The sequence below is a fragment of the Pseudonaja textilis genome, chromosome 5 (genome assembly GCF_049901715.1).
Source record: "Pseudonaja textilis isolate UNSWEBS1 chromosome 5, rPseTex1.2, whole genome shotgun sequence".
In the NCBI taxonomy this organism is placed as follows: domain Eukaryota; kingdom Metazoa; phylum Chordata; class Lepidosauria; order Squamata; family Elapidae; genus Pseudonaja; species Pseudonaja textilis.
This window is the reverse complement of record NC_141994.1, coordinates 68,337,841-68,358,698: the sequence shown is the minus strand read 5'-3', so window position 1 is coordinate 68,358,698 and position 20,858 is coordinate 68,337,841. Positions and strand designations below refer to the sequence as shown.

The 20,858-nt window shown below is 42.4% G+C and overlaps 1 protein-coding gene across 37 annotated transcripts in view; it reads left to right on the top strand.

Moving 5' to 3' along the window:
• The window catches only part of CELF2 (CUGBP Elav-like family member 2), a 555,045-nt gene that overhangs the window by 448,813 nt on the left and 85,374 nt on the right, over nucleotides 1-20,858 (top strand). For 36 of the 37 annotated variants that reach the window (XM_087935304.1, XM_087935300.1, XM_087935302.1 and 33 more), the window contains one exon: nucleotides 16,676-16,724. In XM_087935304.1, the coding sequence (XP_087791430.1) occupies nucleotides 16,676-16,724 (49 nt within the window). Of the gene's footprint in view, nucleotides 1-12,910; nucleotides 13,157-16,675; nucleotides 16,725-20,858 lie in introns of those variants that run through there. The other variant, XM_087935309.1, reaches the window with a different exon arrangement.

The following is a 20,858-nucleotide window of genomic DNA, read 5'->3' as shown; positions in this document are numbered from 1 at the left end:
TTCACATTCCCCAGTCTGGAAGCTTCCCTCAGGTCTCTGGGAGGATGAAAACAACCTCCCCCAGGCTTCGGAGCCCCCGCCCCTCCGCCCCAGAAGCTGGAAACAGACCCATTTCTGAACCTCTAGAACTTCCGGATGGGGCGTTTTTCACCTTCCCAAGGGTCCAGAGGCTTCCCTTGGGCCTCTGGGAAGGCAAAAACGGCCTCCCATGAGCTCTGGAGACCTTCCAGAAGCCAGAAACAGAACTTCTGGAAGGCCCGTTTTTCCCTCTTCCCAGAGCCTCCACGCGGGCCCTGCACTTACCTGCATCGAAAATGGGCCGTGTGGAGACTCCTGGGAGAGGAAGGGTGCACAGGGCCAGCCGGTCGGTTCAAATGCCAGTTCAGTGAACCCGATGCAAATTTAAAAATCCGTTTTGCCCGAGCCAGTCCGAACCAGTAGCATCCCACCCCTGGTTTCAACTTCATTGTGGCTGAAGAATTCAGGGAGCTGAAGTCCAGCCCTCTTAAAGTTGCAAGTTTTTAAAAAGAAAAACTGGTGTAAACTACACGTCGTGTGAAATGATGATAGGATGTTAGTTACTTTCCTGTAGACGTTTGAGTCGATGATTAGACGGCCGTTCTTGGGTTAATTGCACTCTTGCAATTATGATTTCCAAAGATGTTTTCTGATTAGCAATGGTTCACTCCTAGCACCAATACTGGGTGTTTTTTTTTCCCTCAAGGCACAATAAAAATATGAAATTGTGGGTTCTTCCCCTCTCCTCTTCAAAGTTCCCTTCAAGCTTTGTGAGATGGCTAATGAGGCAGTGGGGATTTCATTATTATTATTTTTTAGCAAATAAACATTGGCAAATGAGGGGCAGAGGATGGTGTTTACTGCAAAATAAGCATTTGAATGTGAGTGCCACTTCATCCTAAATTTCAGCTTGATGTGTGCTACTGTGTGTGCACGCCCGGTTGTTCCTTTTGTTAAGCCAGTCAAGTTAATACCCAGTTTAATTCAAATCAGAAGCAGATAGGAATGTAATCTGCAGCAAATGTCAGATTTGGAACGTATCCAAAAGCTTTGCATTTTGGCAGGGTAGGTGGTGGAGGTTGTTTTGCTGTTGTTTTTCTCTCTCCATATCTCCCCCTTCCCCATCTCCTAAAAGCCATCCCAGGTTCAGTTGGGCTGCCGATTTATTCTGGGTGGAAAATAATTCTGCCCAGTGCTGGGCTGCAATTGGTTTAACAACCAGTTCTGGGAGCGCGTGCTTTGCATGCGCAGCATTCAAAATGTACCAATTTCAAGTTCTACAGCTTGCTTTCTTGGGCGGTGCCAGTAAGTAAAACAGCGGAGGTGCAGAAATCGAGTGCGCCGCGTGAATCAGCTGAGCTGAAAAACGCGGAAATATAGGGCAGGATTGGGCAGGGCCAGCTGATCGTTGGAGCTACTGGTTTACTAGAACCAGTCGGAACCGGCAGCGACTCATCACTAATTCTGCCCACCAGTGAGACAAAAGCTGATGTTTACTAACATCCTAAAACTAACTGCAGCCTTTTAAGTCCTCGGTCTGGGAGGAAGGATCCTAAAAGTTAAACTTTGCACGGAGGAAGTCAAACCTCTGCAAGAACTGAGAATGTGCAGCTTGTACAAACACTGTGAATTAGGAAAAAAGTGTTTAAATTTATTTCTGAATTTAAAAAAGAAATCATGAGAAACGGAAAAACTCTACGCATTGCATAGGCAGAATAAAAAATTTTTTAAAGCAGTGGGTTTTTTAATTTGTTTATGGTATATAAAATACAAAACAAATAGTAGGACGCAGGGGGAACAGGAAGGGAAGAGAGAAGTGAGGAAGAGATGAGGGGGAAGTTAAAAATAAGCTCCCTCTCTTGCATGCGCTCCCATGGTTGTCACAAGGAGGCTTTTTCGGGAGGCAACTAGACCTTCTTGTTTTTCGTAGAAGACGTTTCGCTTCTCATCCAAGAAGCTTCTTCAGTTCTGACTGAATGGTGGAGAATGAAAGGATTTATACTCTTGGCAGACAGCTAGTCGTTTGCATTCTTTTGGGGTTGTTGAGGCCACCTAGAGGTTTATCTGGGTCATCAGATAACCTTAATGACTCTCTAAGAGGAATGTAAATGACCAGCTGTCTGCAAGAAGTATAAATCCTCCCATTCCCCACCATCCAGTCAGAACTGAAGAAGCTTCTTGGATGAGAAGCGAAACATCTTCGAAGAAAAATCAGAAAGTCCAATTACCTCTTGAAAAAGCATCTGTGGGACAACAATGACCTGGATGACTGAGAATCTCCATGGATATTTTTTACAAATAGTTTTATGACTGAATGGTGGAGAATGGGAGGATTTATATTCCTTGCAGTCACCTGGTCATTAGCACTCTTCTTGAGAGTTGTTGAGGCCATTTTGGAGGTTTATTTGTGCCTTCAGGGTCACCTGAAGAGTGCAAATGGGGTGGAACCATCTTGGAACTACTGAAAGGAAGGAATGACTGCAAGGAATATAAATCCTTCTATCCTCCACTGTTCAGTCAGAACTGAAGAAGCTTCTTGGATGAGGAGCGAAACGTCTTCAAGGAAAAACAAAGTCCAGTTGCCTTTTGAAAACCCCACCTTGGAACAACCATGACCTAGATGACTGAGAATCACCATAGACACCTCTCTTACACATTCAACCATCAACGCATTAAGCAACTAATGGGACATTACACAATCTTTCTGACCTTGCTCATGGTTGACCCATTCACTGTGCGCACCATTCTCACTCAAGCTTTCCTTCCTGCATTTGCTATTCCTGTCTCATTCAGCAGCCAGCTGTGAGTTCATGTCCAAATAAAACCTTCCCTAATGCATATTTATTTGACTTCCTCTAGATCAGCGAATATACCGTGAACATTCTCGCAGTTATGTTTTCATCCATCCTTCGTCTGTTCATCGGAGGCTTGCTTAAAAGCAAAACCTAGATTGCCCAGCATAAAGGCACATTGTATGTTCCAAATTTTGCTCATTATCATCTCAAATACCTTTCAGTCAGAAAGCTGCCAAATGCATTTCCAGGTAGGCTTAAACAAGCTCGATCCCCAATTTTTGCATTTGCTCTTAACAATTTTTTCCTTTGTGGAAGCAAACAAGAAGCACATTTTTTTCCCAAACATCAGGCATAACTACGGCTTTCAGGAATACAGAAAATGTGTTGAATAGCCACTCCATAAACACACTAAGAAAGGGTGGGATTCAAATTTTTAACAACCGGTTCTGTGGGTGTGGCTTAGGTGGTGAGTGTGGCTTGGTGATCATGTGACTGGGTGGACGTGGCTTGGTGGTCATGTTATTGGCTGGGCGTGGCCAGCTCAACATCACTCATATCGAGGCACGCATTTCCTCGCCTGGCCTCTCATGACTGTGGGGATGCTGCTACAGTCGTAAGTGTGAAAAATGGTCGTAAGTCACTATTTTCAGTGCCATTGTAACTTTCAATGGTCACTCCACACGAGCAAAGTACCAGCAAAGGAGGGGGAACAAACTCCAGAGAAGTTCCTGAGACAGGAAGTCTAGTCCTGCCAAGAATGTAAAATAAGGGTTAACGGAGAGGCGGTTTCTGTAAGCAACACCAGAATGTTTCCTTCCTGCCTTCCTTACAGGATTAGGCCAGTAATTTCTTCTAACAACCAGTTCTCCAAACCGCTTGGAATGTTAACAACCGGTTCTAGTGAATAGGTGTGAACTGGTAGCATCCCACCCCTGATGCTACATCCACATTTTAGCATTCTCCAATTACATCAATTGTACCTTGTACTACACGATAACATTTTTTAACATTCCCAAGCGGAATAATTGACTTGGAAGGGAAGACCCTGCTCAAGCAGAAGACCCTATGCCAGTGGTAGCTAACCTTTTCGGCACCAAAGTGCCCAAAGTGTGCGTGCAAACCTCCAAAATGCAATGTGTGCACATCCCCATGCATGCGCCCCTCCCTACGCATGCACGCTTGTGTCCTATTCATGTGCTCCACCCCTCCCATGCACGGCCGAGACCCAAAGACCAGCTGGGAGGCGGGAGGGGTGCGTACATACACAGCAAGAGCTAAGCTGGGGTGATGGCTTGTGTTCCCGCAGAAAGGGCTCTGCGTGCCACTTCTGGCATGCACGCCATAGGTTCGCCATCATGGCCCTATAACATTTCAGACAAATGGTTGTCCAGTCTCTTCTTAAAAACCTCCAGTGTTGAAGCCCCACGATTTCTGGAGGCAATTTTTCATTCTTTTTTTTTTTTTCCCCTCCTTGGATATTTATCCGTTTTTCTTTGGCACCAATATCCGGCAGCATTGGTTACTTTGCAAAGTATCGCTGTTATTTCTATGTCAGCTCCTCCAATACACCTTCTCGCATTCCTCCGCTTCAGCTTGATCCATAATTACTTTTATTTTTAATTCAGTTCACTCTCCGGAAAGTGCCATATTTCGCCGCCTTCATCAAGTTGCCAAACACATTTCTATTACTTTCAAAATGGTTCTGCATTTTCTCAACCTTTTTTGATCTTAACAGTGTCTTGCTCCCTAGACATTTTTGCGCTGTTATAACCTACCCGCTTATTCAAGCCTTTTATAATGTTCCCTGAGCCGTATCCAGAACATTGCACATTTTTTTCCTAAATGCATCTTCCATTATCAACATTCACAGGAGTGCAAACGGTAACGATTAATAGCCATTTTCTACTTTTATTTGCATTCACCGCCGCTCCCAGGGCATCCATTCATACTTTTTGCATACAATAAAGGAGAATATTTGTGGCTCAGGGTTGAAATAAGAGGTTAACAGGTTAGGGTTAGGTCAGAAATCCAGATGAAGGTGGCCTGATCTTGTGGAAGGGAGATGATGACGATTATGTGGAAGGAAGTGAAAGTGTGAGGAAGTGCATTATGAATGAGAGGGCTAAAATGAGTGCAAAAATGAAGGGATCCTTACTGCTCTCTGAGCTTGGTTGTTTTCTCGCAGACATTTCTTTACCCAACTAGGTAACATCATCTGTGCTAGAAGGGAGTGGGGTTTGAAAGGAGGAGGGGGAGAAAGAGGAGGAGGACGATGACTGTGAGGTCTTTAGCGCTCTCTGAGCTTGCTCATTTTCTTACAGATGTTTCATGCCCCAACTAGGTAACGTCATCAATGATAGAAAGGAGTGGGGTGTGCAAGGAGGAAGAGCTTGGTGGTTTTCTTGCAGTTCCTTGATGTTACTAGGTAACATCATCAGTGCTAGTGGTTTGCTATGGTGTGCTAGTATTTGCTTAATCTGAGGCGTGCATCTCTGATCATGAGCCAAATCTTCAGACTAGCACTGTTGATGTTATCTAGCTTGAGTAATAAAATGTCTGCAAGGAAACAACCACGCTCAGAGAGCACCAAGCACACTGAAATAGACTTCTCACCTCTCCTTGTTTTTATCCTACGAAGAAGACATCGTTTTTCTAAGTGAGCATCATACAGAACTAAGGTTATTGCTGTTGAATCCAGCGCTAAACATCAAACCTCACTTGGATGTTGTACAGGCCATTCTCTGTATCCCATCCAGGAGATGCCTTTCTTCTGATCTATCAGGAAATTATTCTTCCCAGCTTAGCAGAGACAGTAGTTTGCCAGGTTCTGTCTTGTAAACCCAGCAAAAGAGGTACAGGAGAAGAACAGGCAGGCACTTAGACTGCAATTGAACAACTGGTTGAATAATAATCACAAACAGCAGCTAGAGTCAGTTTTCTCCATCGGGGTGAAACGTAATATACTGCTGGGTTAGTTACAATAATCGTTTCAAAAGATGTTGTAATTCTGTAGACAGGAAACTGAGAAATGCAAATTTTGTTTAAATCCCTAGTCTCTTGGCAACAACTTTTCTAACCCACCTGTTTACTCACAATATAGAATCTGTGATTGGGGTTTTTTTTAATGCTTTTTTATAAATGTACTGACACTACAGTGAAATTTGTTCAGTGGACTTTGCCTGCAATTTGTCTGCCGCAATTTACCTCATTGGTATAATAACACCAACATATAAATTGGGTAGACTGATGAAACTAATGTAATATCTATCCTTGTGTGGTGATGCCACCAGCAAAAGATAAATCCTGGTGATTTACTCCCTCTGTTTTCTGATTTAGTGGACTTACCTCAATAACAGACATTCTGCATTAGACACATAATCCATTATGGTGATATTCTAGTGCGAGTGTTACATGTGCTTAAAACGTACCTGCTTTTTACTTATTGTGTGAACCACCCATGATTTTTCACAGAGCCTTGCAGCTGCAAAGATAAAACAGGGTTTGGCAACATTTAGCCTCTGATCACACCCAATCCATGGAGATCCTTCATCAAATCCACACTGATTTATGCTGCCATCATGTGAGGACTCTCCCACAGGTCAACATTTGAGTTACAGAGAACCACATAAGGGTTTTCTGGGTAGTAGGGTGGCCAAAAGGATTAGGGGGTGACACGATAGCAGTGTTCCAATATCTAAGGGGCTTCCACAGAGAAGTTGGGGTCAACCTCTCCTCCAAACCACCTGAAGCCAAGACAAGAAGCAATGGATGGAAACTGTCATGCCCCTGTCAGAATCTGATCCGGAGGGGGAAGCCAAACAGCTGACAGGGAGTAGGAGTGTGGCTCTGTTGTCTGTGGAAGAAACTGAGGAAGGGCACAGTCTGGCTGAGCAGAGCAGGGGAGAAGTAGAGCAAGGGAGAAGGAATTCAGAGGAAGACCCAGGCCCACCCCCTCTTCATCTAGGGCACACAGGGAGGAATGGAGAAGGGAGCAACGTGAGTTGCGTGGCTTATGGAGAAGGAAAGGGCCCTGATTTCCTTCATTAGCTGCAACTGGGAACACAGTGTTTAAAAAAGGGAAGTTGCATGCAGTAAATTGTTGAGAGCAAATCGTGAATTTATCTGGCATCGTCGTGCCTTATCTGTGTTCCTGGCGTCTTCCCAACTGTGTGAGTGTTGCCATGCTTTCAAGTCATAAAGTCTTTCTCCTGCCCTGTCAAGTTAATTACTGCAGCTTTGTTTGTTTGGACTTTTGGTTACAGTCTGTATGTACCTTGTTTTGGACTGAATTTTCTCCACTGAAAGGCTGTTCCTGGGAGAGTTTTTCTCCAGCCGAAGGTCACCTGGATATTGGGGGGCAAAGTCGGAGATAATAAAGGGACTCTTCTTGCTTATTTGACTGTGTTGCCTTTGTGCCACGCCCCAGGTCATCACAGACACTAATCCACGACAGAAGCAACCTAGAACTCAGGAGAAACTTCAGCGAGAACAATTAGTCAGTTTGAACGACTTGTCTCTGGAATTGTGGATGCTTCCACAGTGGAGGTTTTTAAGAAGAGAGTTGACAACCATTGGTCTGAAATGGTGTAGGGTCTCTTGTTTAGGAAGAGGGCTGAATTAAAGACTGCCAAGGCTTGCCTACTCGGTTGTTCCGTTAAGAAACTAGATCCCTGGATGAGTTTCAACAGATTGGCAAGGATTCCTGTCTCCAGTTTTCTGAGAATAGCCAAGAGAGAGAAGCTGGGGAACTGAGAGTTCTAATACTGGTATTGATGTCCAAATCCTGAGCTTGGACTGCTTTCATGCCAAACTACTAATTACACCTCCAGGGAGTTGCAGTTGGGAGTCTCCCGTCTTCTGCAAAGAGGAGAACCAGATTTATTTATTTTTTTCGTGATCTGATAAAAAGTAAACTATCTGCAAAGGTTGCAAAAAAAAAAAAAAAAAGTTTGGTAGCTTTTCTTCCAGTAAACAGAGCCTCTTAAATGTCACCCGCTTTCATTTAATTTGCATTGCATCGCACAGCTCACGAAAGCCTATGCTTTTTCGTAACTTCTTTCTAAATTGCGTTGACTCAAAATCTTGCCACCAGGCACCTCCGGATTTTTGGATGTTTGTAGACTCTACAGCTTTCTTCCTGGAGACCTACGCCTGATAAACTTGCAAAGATGAGAAGGTTGCGATCAGAATGTCATTTTCGTGAAAAGTGTTACAAGCACGGGATGGTATCTTAAGCCCTGATGAATTGGATGTCACTCGCTCGATTTTAGTGTTTATCCTGGCCTTGCTCTTTTTCGCTCCTGGAGGTGGGTCTGTAGTCCTTATAGCCCTCCTCCCCTGAATGAGATTACATGTCCCTAGACCCATGATGGCAAACCTATGGCACACGTGCCACAGGTGGCACGCAGAGCCGTCTCAGTGCGCATGGGTGCCATCTCCAGCTACTCTTCTGGTTTCTGGCACCAGCCAGCTGGTCCTCACGGGTGCCAGAGCACTGGAAAATGGCCTGAAAAATGACCAAAAACCAGGCCACTTTTAGGCTGGTTTTGGGGCTGTTTGGGGGGCTTTTTCAGGCCATTTTGGGCACAAAAAACCAGCCTGAAAATGGCCCAGAAACAGCCTGAAAAATGGCCCCAAAACAGGCCATTTTGGGGGTGTTTCCAGACCGTTTTCCAGCCCATTTCCAGGCTTGGTTTTGGGCCATGTTTTACACCAAAATAGCCCAGAAAACAGCCTGAAAATGGCCTGAAAACAATGCCAAAAGCGGCACCAAAACAGGGATGCACACCAGCCAGCTGGTCTTCGGTTTACTGGCGCTCTGGCATGCACACCAGTTTGGCACTCGGTGCTGTAAAGGTTCTCCGTCACTGCCTTAGACCAAACCGTTGCCAGTGCAGCTAAATTCTAAAGTTTTCCCCCTCATTAAAAAAAAAAAACAAGCCCAACATCCTGCCATAAAAAAAAGAAAAGAAAAAGACCCCGCAGAGAAGAAAGATATAAAATCTAGGAATAGCTTAAGAGGAAGGACATGATAGAAAAGAGTCGCTGTGGATGAATAGATGTAAGGGTATGACGGAATGACCTTGAGGGACGAGAGGAAGAGACGCTGCCTAAGGAATGAACAGATGAAGGAGGAAGGAGCCTGCAGATGCTTCACCGTCAGAAAAAAGAAAATTAGGAAGAAACCACTCTAAATTGACCAGGGCCGTAAAAAGAGACGGAGAGAGTTTTGTACATTCTGACTTGTAAAATGCTGTTAATGTAGTCCTACAATTAAGTAGAATTAGCTCATCTGATCCTGTCTCTGGTCTGGTTTAGCCAGAAGGGCTAAAAGGTAATCAGTGGTGGCCTACATGGGAAGTGTTGCACATGGATTACCTGGCAAGGGAGCTAGAAGCTTAATGTTTCTGCTCTGTGTACAAAGCTAATTATCCATCGCAAATTGCTTTGGAAAGAGCAATAGAACTTTTGTTTGAAAAGCGACCTTGTAAGAATTTTAAACAACTGATAAACTATTTGTAAGGGTATGTCTTTTACATCCAGCTCCAACCAGGAGTTTTGTTATCCTCTGTCTGTCTGTCTGTCTGTCTGTCTGTCTGTCATCTATCTATTCATATCTATCCTTCCTATCTATCTATCTGTATCTATCTTATCTATCTGTCCATCTATCTATCATTTCTATCCATATCTATCTATCTATCTATCTATCTATCTATCTATCTATCTATCTATCTATCTATCATCTACTTATTCATATCTATCCTTCCTATCTATCTATCAATATTTATCTTATCTGTCCATCTATCTATCATTTATCTATCTACCATCTATCTATCTGCCCGTCCATCCATCCATCCATCCATCCACCTATCTACCTATCTAATCTGTCTATCTATATACACACATACATGCATGCACGCACACACACACACACGCACGCACACACACACACACGTATGTATGTATGTATATATGGATCTTTGGTTATTCGGGTTTTCTCCCGCGTAAGATTGGAAGTATCTAGGCAACGTTTCGATGAAGTCTCATTCATCATCTTCAGGCTTGTGTCTTCGGCTCTGTGCTTCTCAGAGTGAGTGCTTCTCTGTGCTTCTCATCACTCTGAGAAGCACAGAGCCGAAGACACAAGCCTGAAGATGCTGAATGAGACTTCATCGAAACGTTGCCTAGATACTTCCAATCTTACATGGGAGAAAACCCGAATAACCAACGATCCATATACAATACCTTCGAGAACCTCAGAAAATGTGTGTGTGTGTGTGTGTGTTCAGGTCTTTTCCCTTGTAAGATTAAGAATATCTTGGCAACCCGAACACATACCTGTACCCATGAAAATCTACGAAAACATATATATATATATATATAGGAATTTTGAGTCCTACCCAACCTTCTTGAGGTGATTAAATAATGCCTTTGGAAATTCTGACTGAAATTGCTGGGAGCTTGAATCATACTATAAGGGCATCCATTTGGAGCCATCTTACTTGCTGGTTTTAGAAGTGCAGCGTGCTTTGTGATGGTTCTTTTCCATTTGAGTTATTTATTTATTTTATCACATTCCTACACCGCTTAAGTGACTCAGAGCCCTTCAGATTTAATGAGTTCCTCAACATTTCAATCCTTGCACAACTGCAAATATTACAACCATTGCAAATCATCGTATAAATAATGTATAAATGGTTCTAGCAAAATTTGACTAAAAAGACCCCAATATGACAATCAACAGTTACTGTTTATCTAAGTAAGCAATATTTTTTCTCAGTTGCTCTCCAACATTTTTCCTCCCTCCCTCCCTCCCTCCCTTCTGTACAACAATAAACAGAATGCCAGAAATACTCTACTGCTCTTAATTGTACAACTTCATTGTTTAATTGGGATTGTTTCATCTTCAGAATATTTTGGAACGTCCTTTAGCCTTCTAAAGACCTATTAATCAGCAAGTCCATATCATGAGGATCTACAGGGTTGAAGGAATGGGGCATGAGTCTTCATGCACATCATGAGATCATCACACGGACAATATGGAGAAAGTACTGTAGCTTGCACACAAAATGAATGTGTCATAACCTAAGATGGACACCTGTGATCCAGCTTTCCTAGAACAAAATCTGCCTCTTGGGAGCGGGGTGGAAACCATTAAAAAAGCTTTACCCAACATTCTTCATCATGTATCAAAGACTTGTTAAGACTCTCCATTTAGGCGAGTAGATATTTGTGGGCCCAAGAGAAAATAATAGGGTTGATTGAACCAGAAAAATATTACCCAGTTAGCAGATTTAATCATGTCTCATCTTGAACCTCCTCAGTTGATGGCATGTTGATCCGGCTCTGTCTGAGAACATATAATTGAAAGGAGATTATAAATGTACAGCTATACTCTGATGTAGAAGATGTTTGGATTCTGTGTCATAATATCCTTCTAAAAGCAAGCAAAGGAGGGTTGTTGTTGTTGTGGGTTTTTTTGTTTGTTTTTTTGCAACACAGCCAGCAGGCAAGGGGTCGGTAGGGGACCAGTTTTAGCATGACAGCATTGCATATTGAAAAATCACTTAGCCAGAGAGATAAGTGCTTGACGGTGTAGAGCTACAATAGCTGTTTCTTTGATAAGATACAATATCTCAGCAACACATATCAGGTTGATGGCATCGAGTCTGAAGCCAGTTTTATATCATCCCTAATCATTTTGGATGGATAAGAAAAAAGAAAATTATATTATCCTAGATGGAAAAATATAAAATGCTCGGTTTGATTCCTCATTGTTCAGCCCTGTTAATTTTCTTATTCATTGGACATTTTTCTTAGAGTCTTTTGACACCCTTTGACACAGACCATTTCGCACTCTTAAATATTTTACTACAGAGCTCTTAGGATATGTACTGGCACGATGGCAATCTTTCGCAGTCACTTGTAAGTTGAATAAGGTGCAAACCATTGGTTTTGTAAAACCGTCTCTGGGTTCTCAGTAAATCTCATGTTAAAGACTGTTAATTTCTCAGCTGCTAATTGCAAGGGTTAAAGAAACTTGTATGGAATGGAGTGGAGTGGAGTGGAGTAGAGTAGGAATAGAATAGAATAGAATAGAATAGAATAGAATAGAATAGAATAGAATAGAATAGAAATAGGAGAGTTGAACTTGAAAGGGACTTTAGAGGTCTTCTAGTCCAACCCCCTGCTCAGGCAGGAAACCATATACTATTTCAGGCTATGCAATCCATTTCAGACTATGCAATCAGGTTATGCAATCTCTTTTTAAAAACTTCCATTGTTAGAGCATTCACAACTTCTGGAAGCAAGTTGTTCCACTGATTAATTGTTCTAACTGTCAGGAAATTTATCCTAGGTTGCTTCTCTCATTGGTTAGTTTCCATCCCTTACTTCTTGTCTTGCCTTCAGGTGCTTTGGAGAATAGCTTGACTCCCTCTTCTCTGTGGAAGCCCCTAAGATATTGGAACACTGCTATCATGTCACCCCCTAGTCCTTCTTTTCATTAAATTAGACATACCCAATTCCAGCCACTGTCCTTCCTATGTTTAGCCTCCAGTCCTCTCATCCTCTTGGTTGCTCTTCTCTGCACTCTTTCTAGAGTCTCCACATCTTTTTTACATCGTGGCAAGCAAAACTGCATGCAATATTCCAAGAGTGGTCTTACCAAGGCATCATCAAGTAGTACTAACACTTGATGTAAACTTCATTCTATCCCTCCGTTTATGCAGCCTTGAACCATACTGGCTGTAGTACAAGCTCCTTTATATTATCTTTCTAATATAAAGAAATGGTGTGTCATATTCAAACATGACACTGCACCGAAAGCAAGGGAAAAAGAAAGCTGCCTCTTTAGAGGAACTTACTTGTGTGATTCATCCATTTTGGTGTGTTTTGAATAGTCCATTTTCCAGATCCCGGTCCATTCAGAGGCAGCATTTTACATTCCAGCATTTATTTCATGTTGGAAGCAATCACTAAGGGACTGGATAGAATTTGGCAAAGAGGACGGGAAGATTTTGCAAACACAACAGTGCCTTCGGGGACCGAGTCCTGATTCCACCCACCTTCTCTTTTGAGTATAGGATTAAATCTTCGGGCTGGAGAGAACTTCATTCAAATAATACCCTTAAGACTGCAGAGAATGGAAGCCGTTTTCTATGTGCAAAATCTTGCACTTTTTCTGAGTGAATGATTTTTATCGGACTGTTTTGATTGTGTTGTTACTTTTTAAGCTGCTGTGGATTGCTTTTAAGTCGAGAAGCTGATCAAAACTCTTTAAGCGAAAGGAATAAAACTTAATTCCAAATTGTCCCCACAGAGTTTCAAAACATCATGCCAAGGTAAGCATGGGGAAGGGTTGCCAGTTGAAGGATGAAATGTATCTCCCCACTGTGGCCTTGGCATGTGGTCAGTCATTTGGAGGGCTCAGAAATATTTATGTTTGCTAATGGATAAATGACTCTGCCTCAAAATATTGTTGTGCTTTAATTCATCTGGGGGTCGGGAGCGGGGAGACTGAAGTAGCTGGAATGGAGAGAAAAAAAAGAAAAATGGTTCCAGTTCTGTAGGGCTTCCAAGACTGTGTTGAATATAAATTTTAAAAATGGGCTTGAGCATGGAGATAGAAATGAAACAATATATTTCCTAAGCTACTTGAAGGCAAGGATGGGGAGAGAAATTTGTTCTATTCGCGTTTCAGTGCAGATGTACTCAATCCATATTACCCAATCTATACATCAGCTTCCCTCAAGCAGATACTGCATTTATATATTGGAATTACATCTCCCAGGGTTCACAGACCTATAGCTGGAAGGCATCAAGCTGGAGATAAGAGGAACGCAATTATAGGTTGTTCTGTTTTGTTTCCTGAATACATAATAACAGAGATGGAAGGGGCCTTGGAGGTCTTCTATTCTAACCTCTACTTAGGCAGGAGGCCCCTATCCAGGCGCCTCAAACTGGCGGCCCACAGGCCGGACACATTACACTCAGGCCACACCCACCCCAGCTCCATGAAGAGGAAAAAAATGTTGCGATGTGTCACAGGATGGCAACATGACACGTCAAGTTTGACACCCATGCCCTAAACCATTCCAGACAAGTGGTTGCCCAGTGTCTTCTTAAAAACCTCCAGTGATGGAGCACCCACAACATCTGGAGTCAGGCAGTTCCACTGGTTAACTGTTCTCACCGTCAGGAAATTCCTCCTTAGTTCTACGTTGCTTCTCTCCTTGAGGAGTTTCCACCCATTGCTTCTTGCCTTGCCATTTTCAGGTGCTTTGGAGAATAGCTTGACTCCCTCTTCTTTGGGGCAGCCCCTCAAATATTGGAAGAATGCTATCATGTCATGCCTAGTCCTTCTCTTATGTTATGGCACAGTTTGATCACCTGTTAAGATGCAATTTGCAATTCAAAAAAGATACAGAAAAATGTTATTGGGGAAATCATAAAATGCAGAACAGGTACCGACATTGCAGTACTAGAGTTCAAATTTTTACAAGAGGATAAATATTTTATGAGCACCTTTTTTTTTTAATCAGTCTGCAGCTATATATGAAGCCATATATGAGCTTCATCCCAGGCTAAAGCTAGAACTATTCTTATTGCTAGTTGACTAATGGTTGGAGTTTTGCAAGAATATTTGTGTGGTTTACCAATAAATCAGAGGAACAAAACAAGGGTGGTTTATCATAAATCCACACCTGGACCAGGCAATCTTTCAAATAGAGAACAGTCCTTGGTAAAATTGATGACATGGACTAGCGATGATAAAACTAAATTTATGGATTCATGCATTTAAGTGTGGGACTTATTTAGAACTTAGCCTAGAAATATGAAGCAAAGTACCCAATAGATCACCCAGCAAGTGTTGAAAAAAATAAGGTACAAGATAATTGGGGAACCAGCTGAAATCTGCATTAATGTGCATACCTAGTATAAACCGGTTTTTTAGGGCAATAAGCCCAGTATTGACTTGACTTGTAACAATAACTGTGAGGATTGCAAATATGCAATTGTTGCAATAGAGTTGTTGGATATGTGTGTGTCAAAAATGGAATGGAATGGAATTGAGTGGAGTGGGATGGAGTGGAGTGGAGTGGAGTGGAGTAGAATAGAATAGAATAGAATAGAATAGAATAGAATAGAATAGAGTAGGGTAGGGTAGGGTAGGGTAGGGTAGGGTAGGGTAGGGTAGGGTAGGATAGGATAGGATAGGATAGAGAATGGAATGGAATGGAATGGAATAGAATAGAATGGAATAGAATAGAATAGAATAGAATAGAATAGAATAGAATAGAATAGAATAGAATAGAATAGAATAGAATAGAATAGAATAGAAAGGGAACTTGGAGGTCTTCTAGTCCAACCCCCTGCTCAAGCAGGAGAACCTATACTATTTCAGATGAGTGGTTGTCTAGTCTCTTCTTCAAAACCTCCAGAGATGGAGCGCCCATGATTCCTGGAGGCTCTTCCACTGGTGAATTGTTCTCACTGTTAGGAAGTTTCTCCTTAAGTCAGCATGGGGGCCAACATGGCATGATTGAATGTCCACCTTCTTTTCTTTTTGTTTTTTAAACACGTAACACATACCAAAAGAGGACGGGATTTAAACCGCCCACTTCTGGCTATCGTTTTGATTTCTTTCTCGCTGTTTGGCACTTCTCTTATTTTGCAATAAAAATGTGCGTGCATGTGCATGATTCAGAAGCAGATGAGCCATAAAATCAAACAGTGACATTTCCCCTTTAAAAAAAAAAAAAGCAAACAATAGAGCTGTGGAACATGTTGTTTCTTAAGATTGCTGATCTGTTTAATAAGAGAGTTTTGGCAGAGTTGAATCTGTTTGTCCAGCGGGATTATCTTGGGAAGGCTGTTTAAGGGACTTTTATCTGAAATGATGGAGACATGAACAAGATGCCAGGCCTTCTCTGGAGTGGCCCCTACAGTCAGGAGCCTTCCGAGGTCCTTAACGTGCTCTCCATTTTCAGAAAACCTTTCAAGAGAACTGTATTTTAATTGGGCCATTAACCCTAGCTCAGTTTCATTGACTTCTGGATGTGGCTACATTAACAATTGTTTTCGGTAATGTTGATTCACTCCTCTTGTCGCTGTTCTACTTTCCCCACATTATGACCTGCTCGCTGTCTTTGAGCTGGCTACAAACGCTGTAAAATAAATCGGATCTCTCTGTCCACGCAAAGCCATTTTACCTTATAATGACAGGCAAAAGATTTAAGGCAGGTTAAAAGGGAATGTTTGGAACGGGTCTGCTGTTGATATATTTAGGAAATGGTGGGTGAGATCCGTGTTTCTCAACTTTGGCAAGGTGAAGATGTGGAGACTTCGACTCCCAGAGAATGCTCTACCTGACTCTGTGGTTTCTTCCCCAAACCCCAAAAACTTTAACCTTAGACTGTCTACTATTGACCTTACCCCTTTCCTAAGAGGTCTGTAGGGGGCATGCATAAGCGCACCAACGTGCCTACCGTCCCTGTCCTATTGTTTCTTTTATTTCTTTTATTTTTCTTATATGTATCCATGCATTCATAACTATGTTTTTACTTATACCTATTATCTTGCAAGCAATTGACAAACCTAATAAATAAATTAAAAAAGGAGTTGAAGTCCACGCATCTTCAATTTGCCAAAGTTGAGAAACATTGAGTTCGATCAAGGGCCATCTTCTGCAACACAGCTGCAACTTTTAAACTCTCCTGTATCGTTCCACCAAATGGGAACTAAAGGTGCCTATAGAACATTTAGGGGTGGCTGGATGGAGAACTTGAAATGTGCTTGATTTGAGGTGATTTCAACCCGCTTTGCTTTCTCTTTCCCTCTTCGTTGTCTGTTGTTTCTAGATGCATCATCCCATTCAGATGAAGCCTGCAGATAGTGAAAAGTCCAACGGTAGGTGGCGAAAGAATTTCTTACCTAAATATTTATTCGTTAATCCGTTTCCTTACCCCCTCTGCCCTCCTAGGAGACACTTAGAAGGAGCACAATAATAAGCCAAGCGCAATAATCAAACAAAAATCTTACAGATAAATTAAAACACCCCAGAATAATACATTGTGTCAGATCCTAAGAAGCCTCTGAAAAAGGCTCTGTTTTCCAGAAGACCAATACAGATTATCCTTGACTTATACCCGATCGTTTACTGACCGTTCAAAATTACAGTGGCACTGAAAACAGTGACCTTTTTTCATACTTATGACCGTTGCATCATCTCCGTGGTCATGTGGTTAAAATTCAGACCCTTGGCAACTGGTTTCTACAGCTAGTCCTCGACTTATGGCCACAACTGAGCCCAACGTTTGTGTTGCTAAGTGAAGCTTCTGTTAAGTGAGTTTTGCCCCATTTTACGACCTTTCTTGCCATGGTTGTTAAGCGAACCACTGCAGTTGTTAAATTAGTAACTCGGTGGTTAGGTGAATCTGGCTTCCTCCATTGACTTGGCTTGTCAATAAGGTCGCAAAAGGGGATCACATGACCCCGGGACAGTACAACGGTTGTAACTATGAGTCAGTGGCCAAGCATCTGAATTTTGATCACGTGACCCTGGGGATGCTGCAATGGCCGGAGGTATGAAAAATAGGACAGAAATGGTCATAAGTCAACTTTTTTCAGTTCTGTCGTAACTTTGAACCATCACTAAATGACCTGTTGTAAGTAGAGGAGTACCTGTACTTATGATGATTGCCCTGTCTCGGGGGTCACGTGATCCACTTTTGCGACCTTCTGACCAGCAAAGTCAATGAGGGAGTCCGATTCACTTAACAACCGTGTTAGTAACTGAACAACTGCAGTGATTCACTTAACATTGGGACAAGAACGATCATCAAGTGAGGCAAAACTCAACTTAGCTATTGTCTCACTCAGCAAAGCTTGCTGAGGAATTCTGGGAGTTGAAGTCCACAAGCAGAGGTGGGTATTCAGCAGGTTCTGACTGGTTCTGGAGAACCGGTAGCAGAAATTTTGAGTAGTTTGGAGAACCACCCAATACCACCTCTGACTGGCCGCGCCCCCACCTATTCTCCGCCTCCCGAGTCTCAGCTGATTGGCTGGGTCTTCTTTGGTTGCCATGCACAGGAGAATGGAGCTGGAAAGCAGGTTAGTAGGGTGCGGAGGGAGTGGGATTTTGCAGTAACCTTCCCCTGCCACACCCACCAAGCTACGCCCACAGAACTGGTAGTAAAAAAATTAAATCCCACCACTAGTTGTAAGTTGAGGATATCTGTATAAGGGGCCTCGAGTCTGACATTTTTGCTAAGAGAAAGGAGAAGAGAGAAAGTCAAACGAAATTTCTCATGTTCCTTCGAGCGTGAGAACGTACCTATTCCCGCATGGAAGAATTGCTCGACGTGGCTTTTTTCCAGGATGTGTCTTTGCTCCTCATTGATTATGAATCAGGGCAGAAGCCGCGTACCTGGAGATTTAAATACCTGCAAATGTAAATGGTGGCAGGGCCCCGTCTGTCTGTCTCTCTCTCTCTCTCTCTCTCTCTGAAGAGATGGGCAGGTTTCATTTTCGTCCCTTCTTCTGTTCGGAGGTTATTGTTGTTTTTTTAATCTCTTTTGGAGAGCTGAGGTCATCATTACTATGCATCCCGATGTCTCGGTTCTCCGTGGATTCTGCACAGTTCTGAAAAGAACACAAATGCACTTACATTCTAAAAGCAGTGCATAAATGACCACAGAAAACATCACAACCGAGCAGGTTTGGGCTAAAACTGTCAGACCTGCCCCAGTCTGATCTCCTAGGAAAGTAAAACCCTCGACTACATATGATGGGAGCGAAAAGGTACATTTACTAAGAGATGCTGATTGCAGTAGAGTCGGGCGGAATCTGAAGTTGCTGCGCATCAGTACAAAACTAACCCCTTGGTTGCCTCCAGCCCCCTCCCCCCACCATAGTCTATCCATGTGTAGCCAATCTGGCACCATCAAGATGTTTTGAGAACCCCTGAAGATGTTCAGGCTGGTGAAATTCCATTCTCGGGGGTATGTGGCCTTGAAGACGCAGGCTTCCAAAACGCTCTGTTTGTCCTCAGCTGTCAATCTCACCTCCCAGTTTCCCATCATGCAGCTTTATTGCCCAGGTGTTCTTCTTCCCACTCTCTCCTCCTGTTGATGGCAGGATGCCAGCGATGATTGACACCCCTCCACACAACAGAAGGCCTTGTCAAACCAGAGGTATTCTTGAAGAGAGGAAGCCACATTAGATCTAGATGCATATCTTGCAAGATGAAGAGATCTTACGGGGTTTAAGAAGTAACCCTTGCAACCACCCCATTTGGGTTGCAAGATCTTGTTATGCCACACAGGTAGTCCTGACTTACAACCACAACTGAGCCCAAAATTTCTATTGTTTTGGCCCTTTTACGATCTTTCTTGCCACCATTGTAAAGTGAATCACTGCAGTGGATAAGTTGGTAACCTGGTTGTTGAGTGAATCTGGCTTCTCCGGTGGCTTTGCTCGTGAGAAGGTCGCAAAAGGAGATCAGATGACCTTGGGACACAGCAACGGTCCTAAGTATGAACCAACTGCCAAGCACCTGAATTTTGATCACATGATTATGGGGAGGTTGCAGAGCTCGTAACTGGGAAAAAATGGTCATAAGTCACATTTTTGAGTGCCGTTGTAACTTCAAATGGCCACTAAATGAATTGTTGTAAGTCAGCTAGTCCTGTACAGATAGTCCTCAACTTTCAACATTTGTGTAGTAACTGCTCGAAGTTACCACGGCCTTTAAAAAAAGCCATTTTTCACACTTAGGACCATTGAAGTATTCCCACTGCCCACATGATCAAAATTTAGATGCTTCCAGCTGGCACGTGTTTATAAGGCTTCCAGTTTCGTGATATTGTGTTATCCCCTTTTCGATCTTATGATGAGCAAAGTCAGCGGGAAGCCCGATTCACTGAACAACCATGTTGTTTTAGCTGCAGTGGTTCACTTAACGACCATTGCAGAAAGGTCATAAAATGGGGCAAAACTCATCTAACAACAGTCTTGCTTAGTGACAGAAATGTTGGCCTCAATTGCTACTTAGCCCACCGAGGAAAACTTTAAGGGGGAACCCTGTAAATAATACTTGTAAATTTTCCCTATGGGCTAAATAACATTTCATAGTGGCCTTTTCGCTTGTTTGTTTTGTGCAGATGAAGAGGAAAAAAAAAATCAGGTTTTCTTCTGTTCCAAAATGCCAGCTCAGGCTTCTCATCTTTCAGCCTGCATTTTTTGCAAACCATCAACAGGTCAACTGATTCCCTAGGAAAATATAAAATATTGAAATGGAAATCCATCCATTGGATGATATGTTATTTTAACAATCCAAATTTGATATAGGTTATGCAGAATTCTACACAATGATTTCTACAAGGGATCCACTGGCCGTTTAAACACCTTATTGTTCACATCTTTTGAAAACTTGATTACATTTGGATGATTCTCTTTGCTGATTTCTCTGGGGGATTGGCGCAGGATACATACAATTCAAGTGAAATCAAAAATTAATTTATCTGCACTTGCTTGACCCTGGGCTCAAGCAATTAGGTATTTAAATCCATTTGAAAATTAAAGGATGTGTTATGTAAAAAAGGAAGAGTTAAGAGTTTTCACATATATGAAGGCGTTTATTTTAAAATATACTTTTCACAGACAAAAGAAAGAAAGCAACAGAAATTGAAGGAGAAAGGAAGAAATCGTTAATCCTATTTTACATAGACACTTCCTGCCCCTTTTCTGCACTTTTGCAACCTGTCATAGTCTACCTGGATGCAATGTTGCCTGAATTAATTAACAACTTCCCCTGCCTTGTATTAATGCATGCATTATGGCATTTAATTACTACTACTAACTCAGCACTTTGTCCTTTTAAAATTTCCAGTCTTTTGTTCCAAGTTTCTGCAAAGTTGGAGACCAATTGCCATGCCGGCAATTTCTTCATTTCCTTTTTCTATGAGTCATGAGTTTTCTCTGAGTTGTTTACAAGAGACCAGACAGTGTGGCTATTATTTGATACCAAAGTGTTGCAGATGC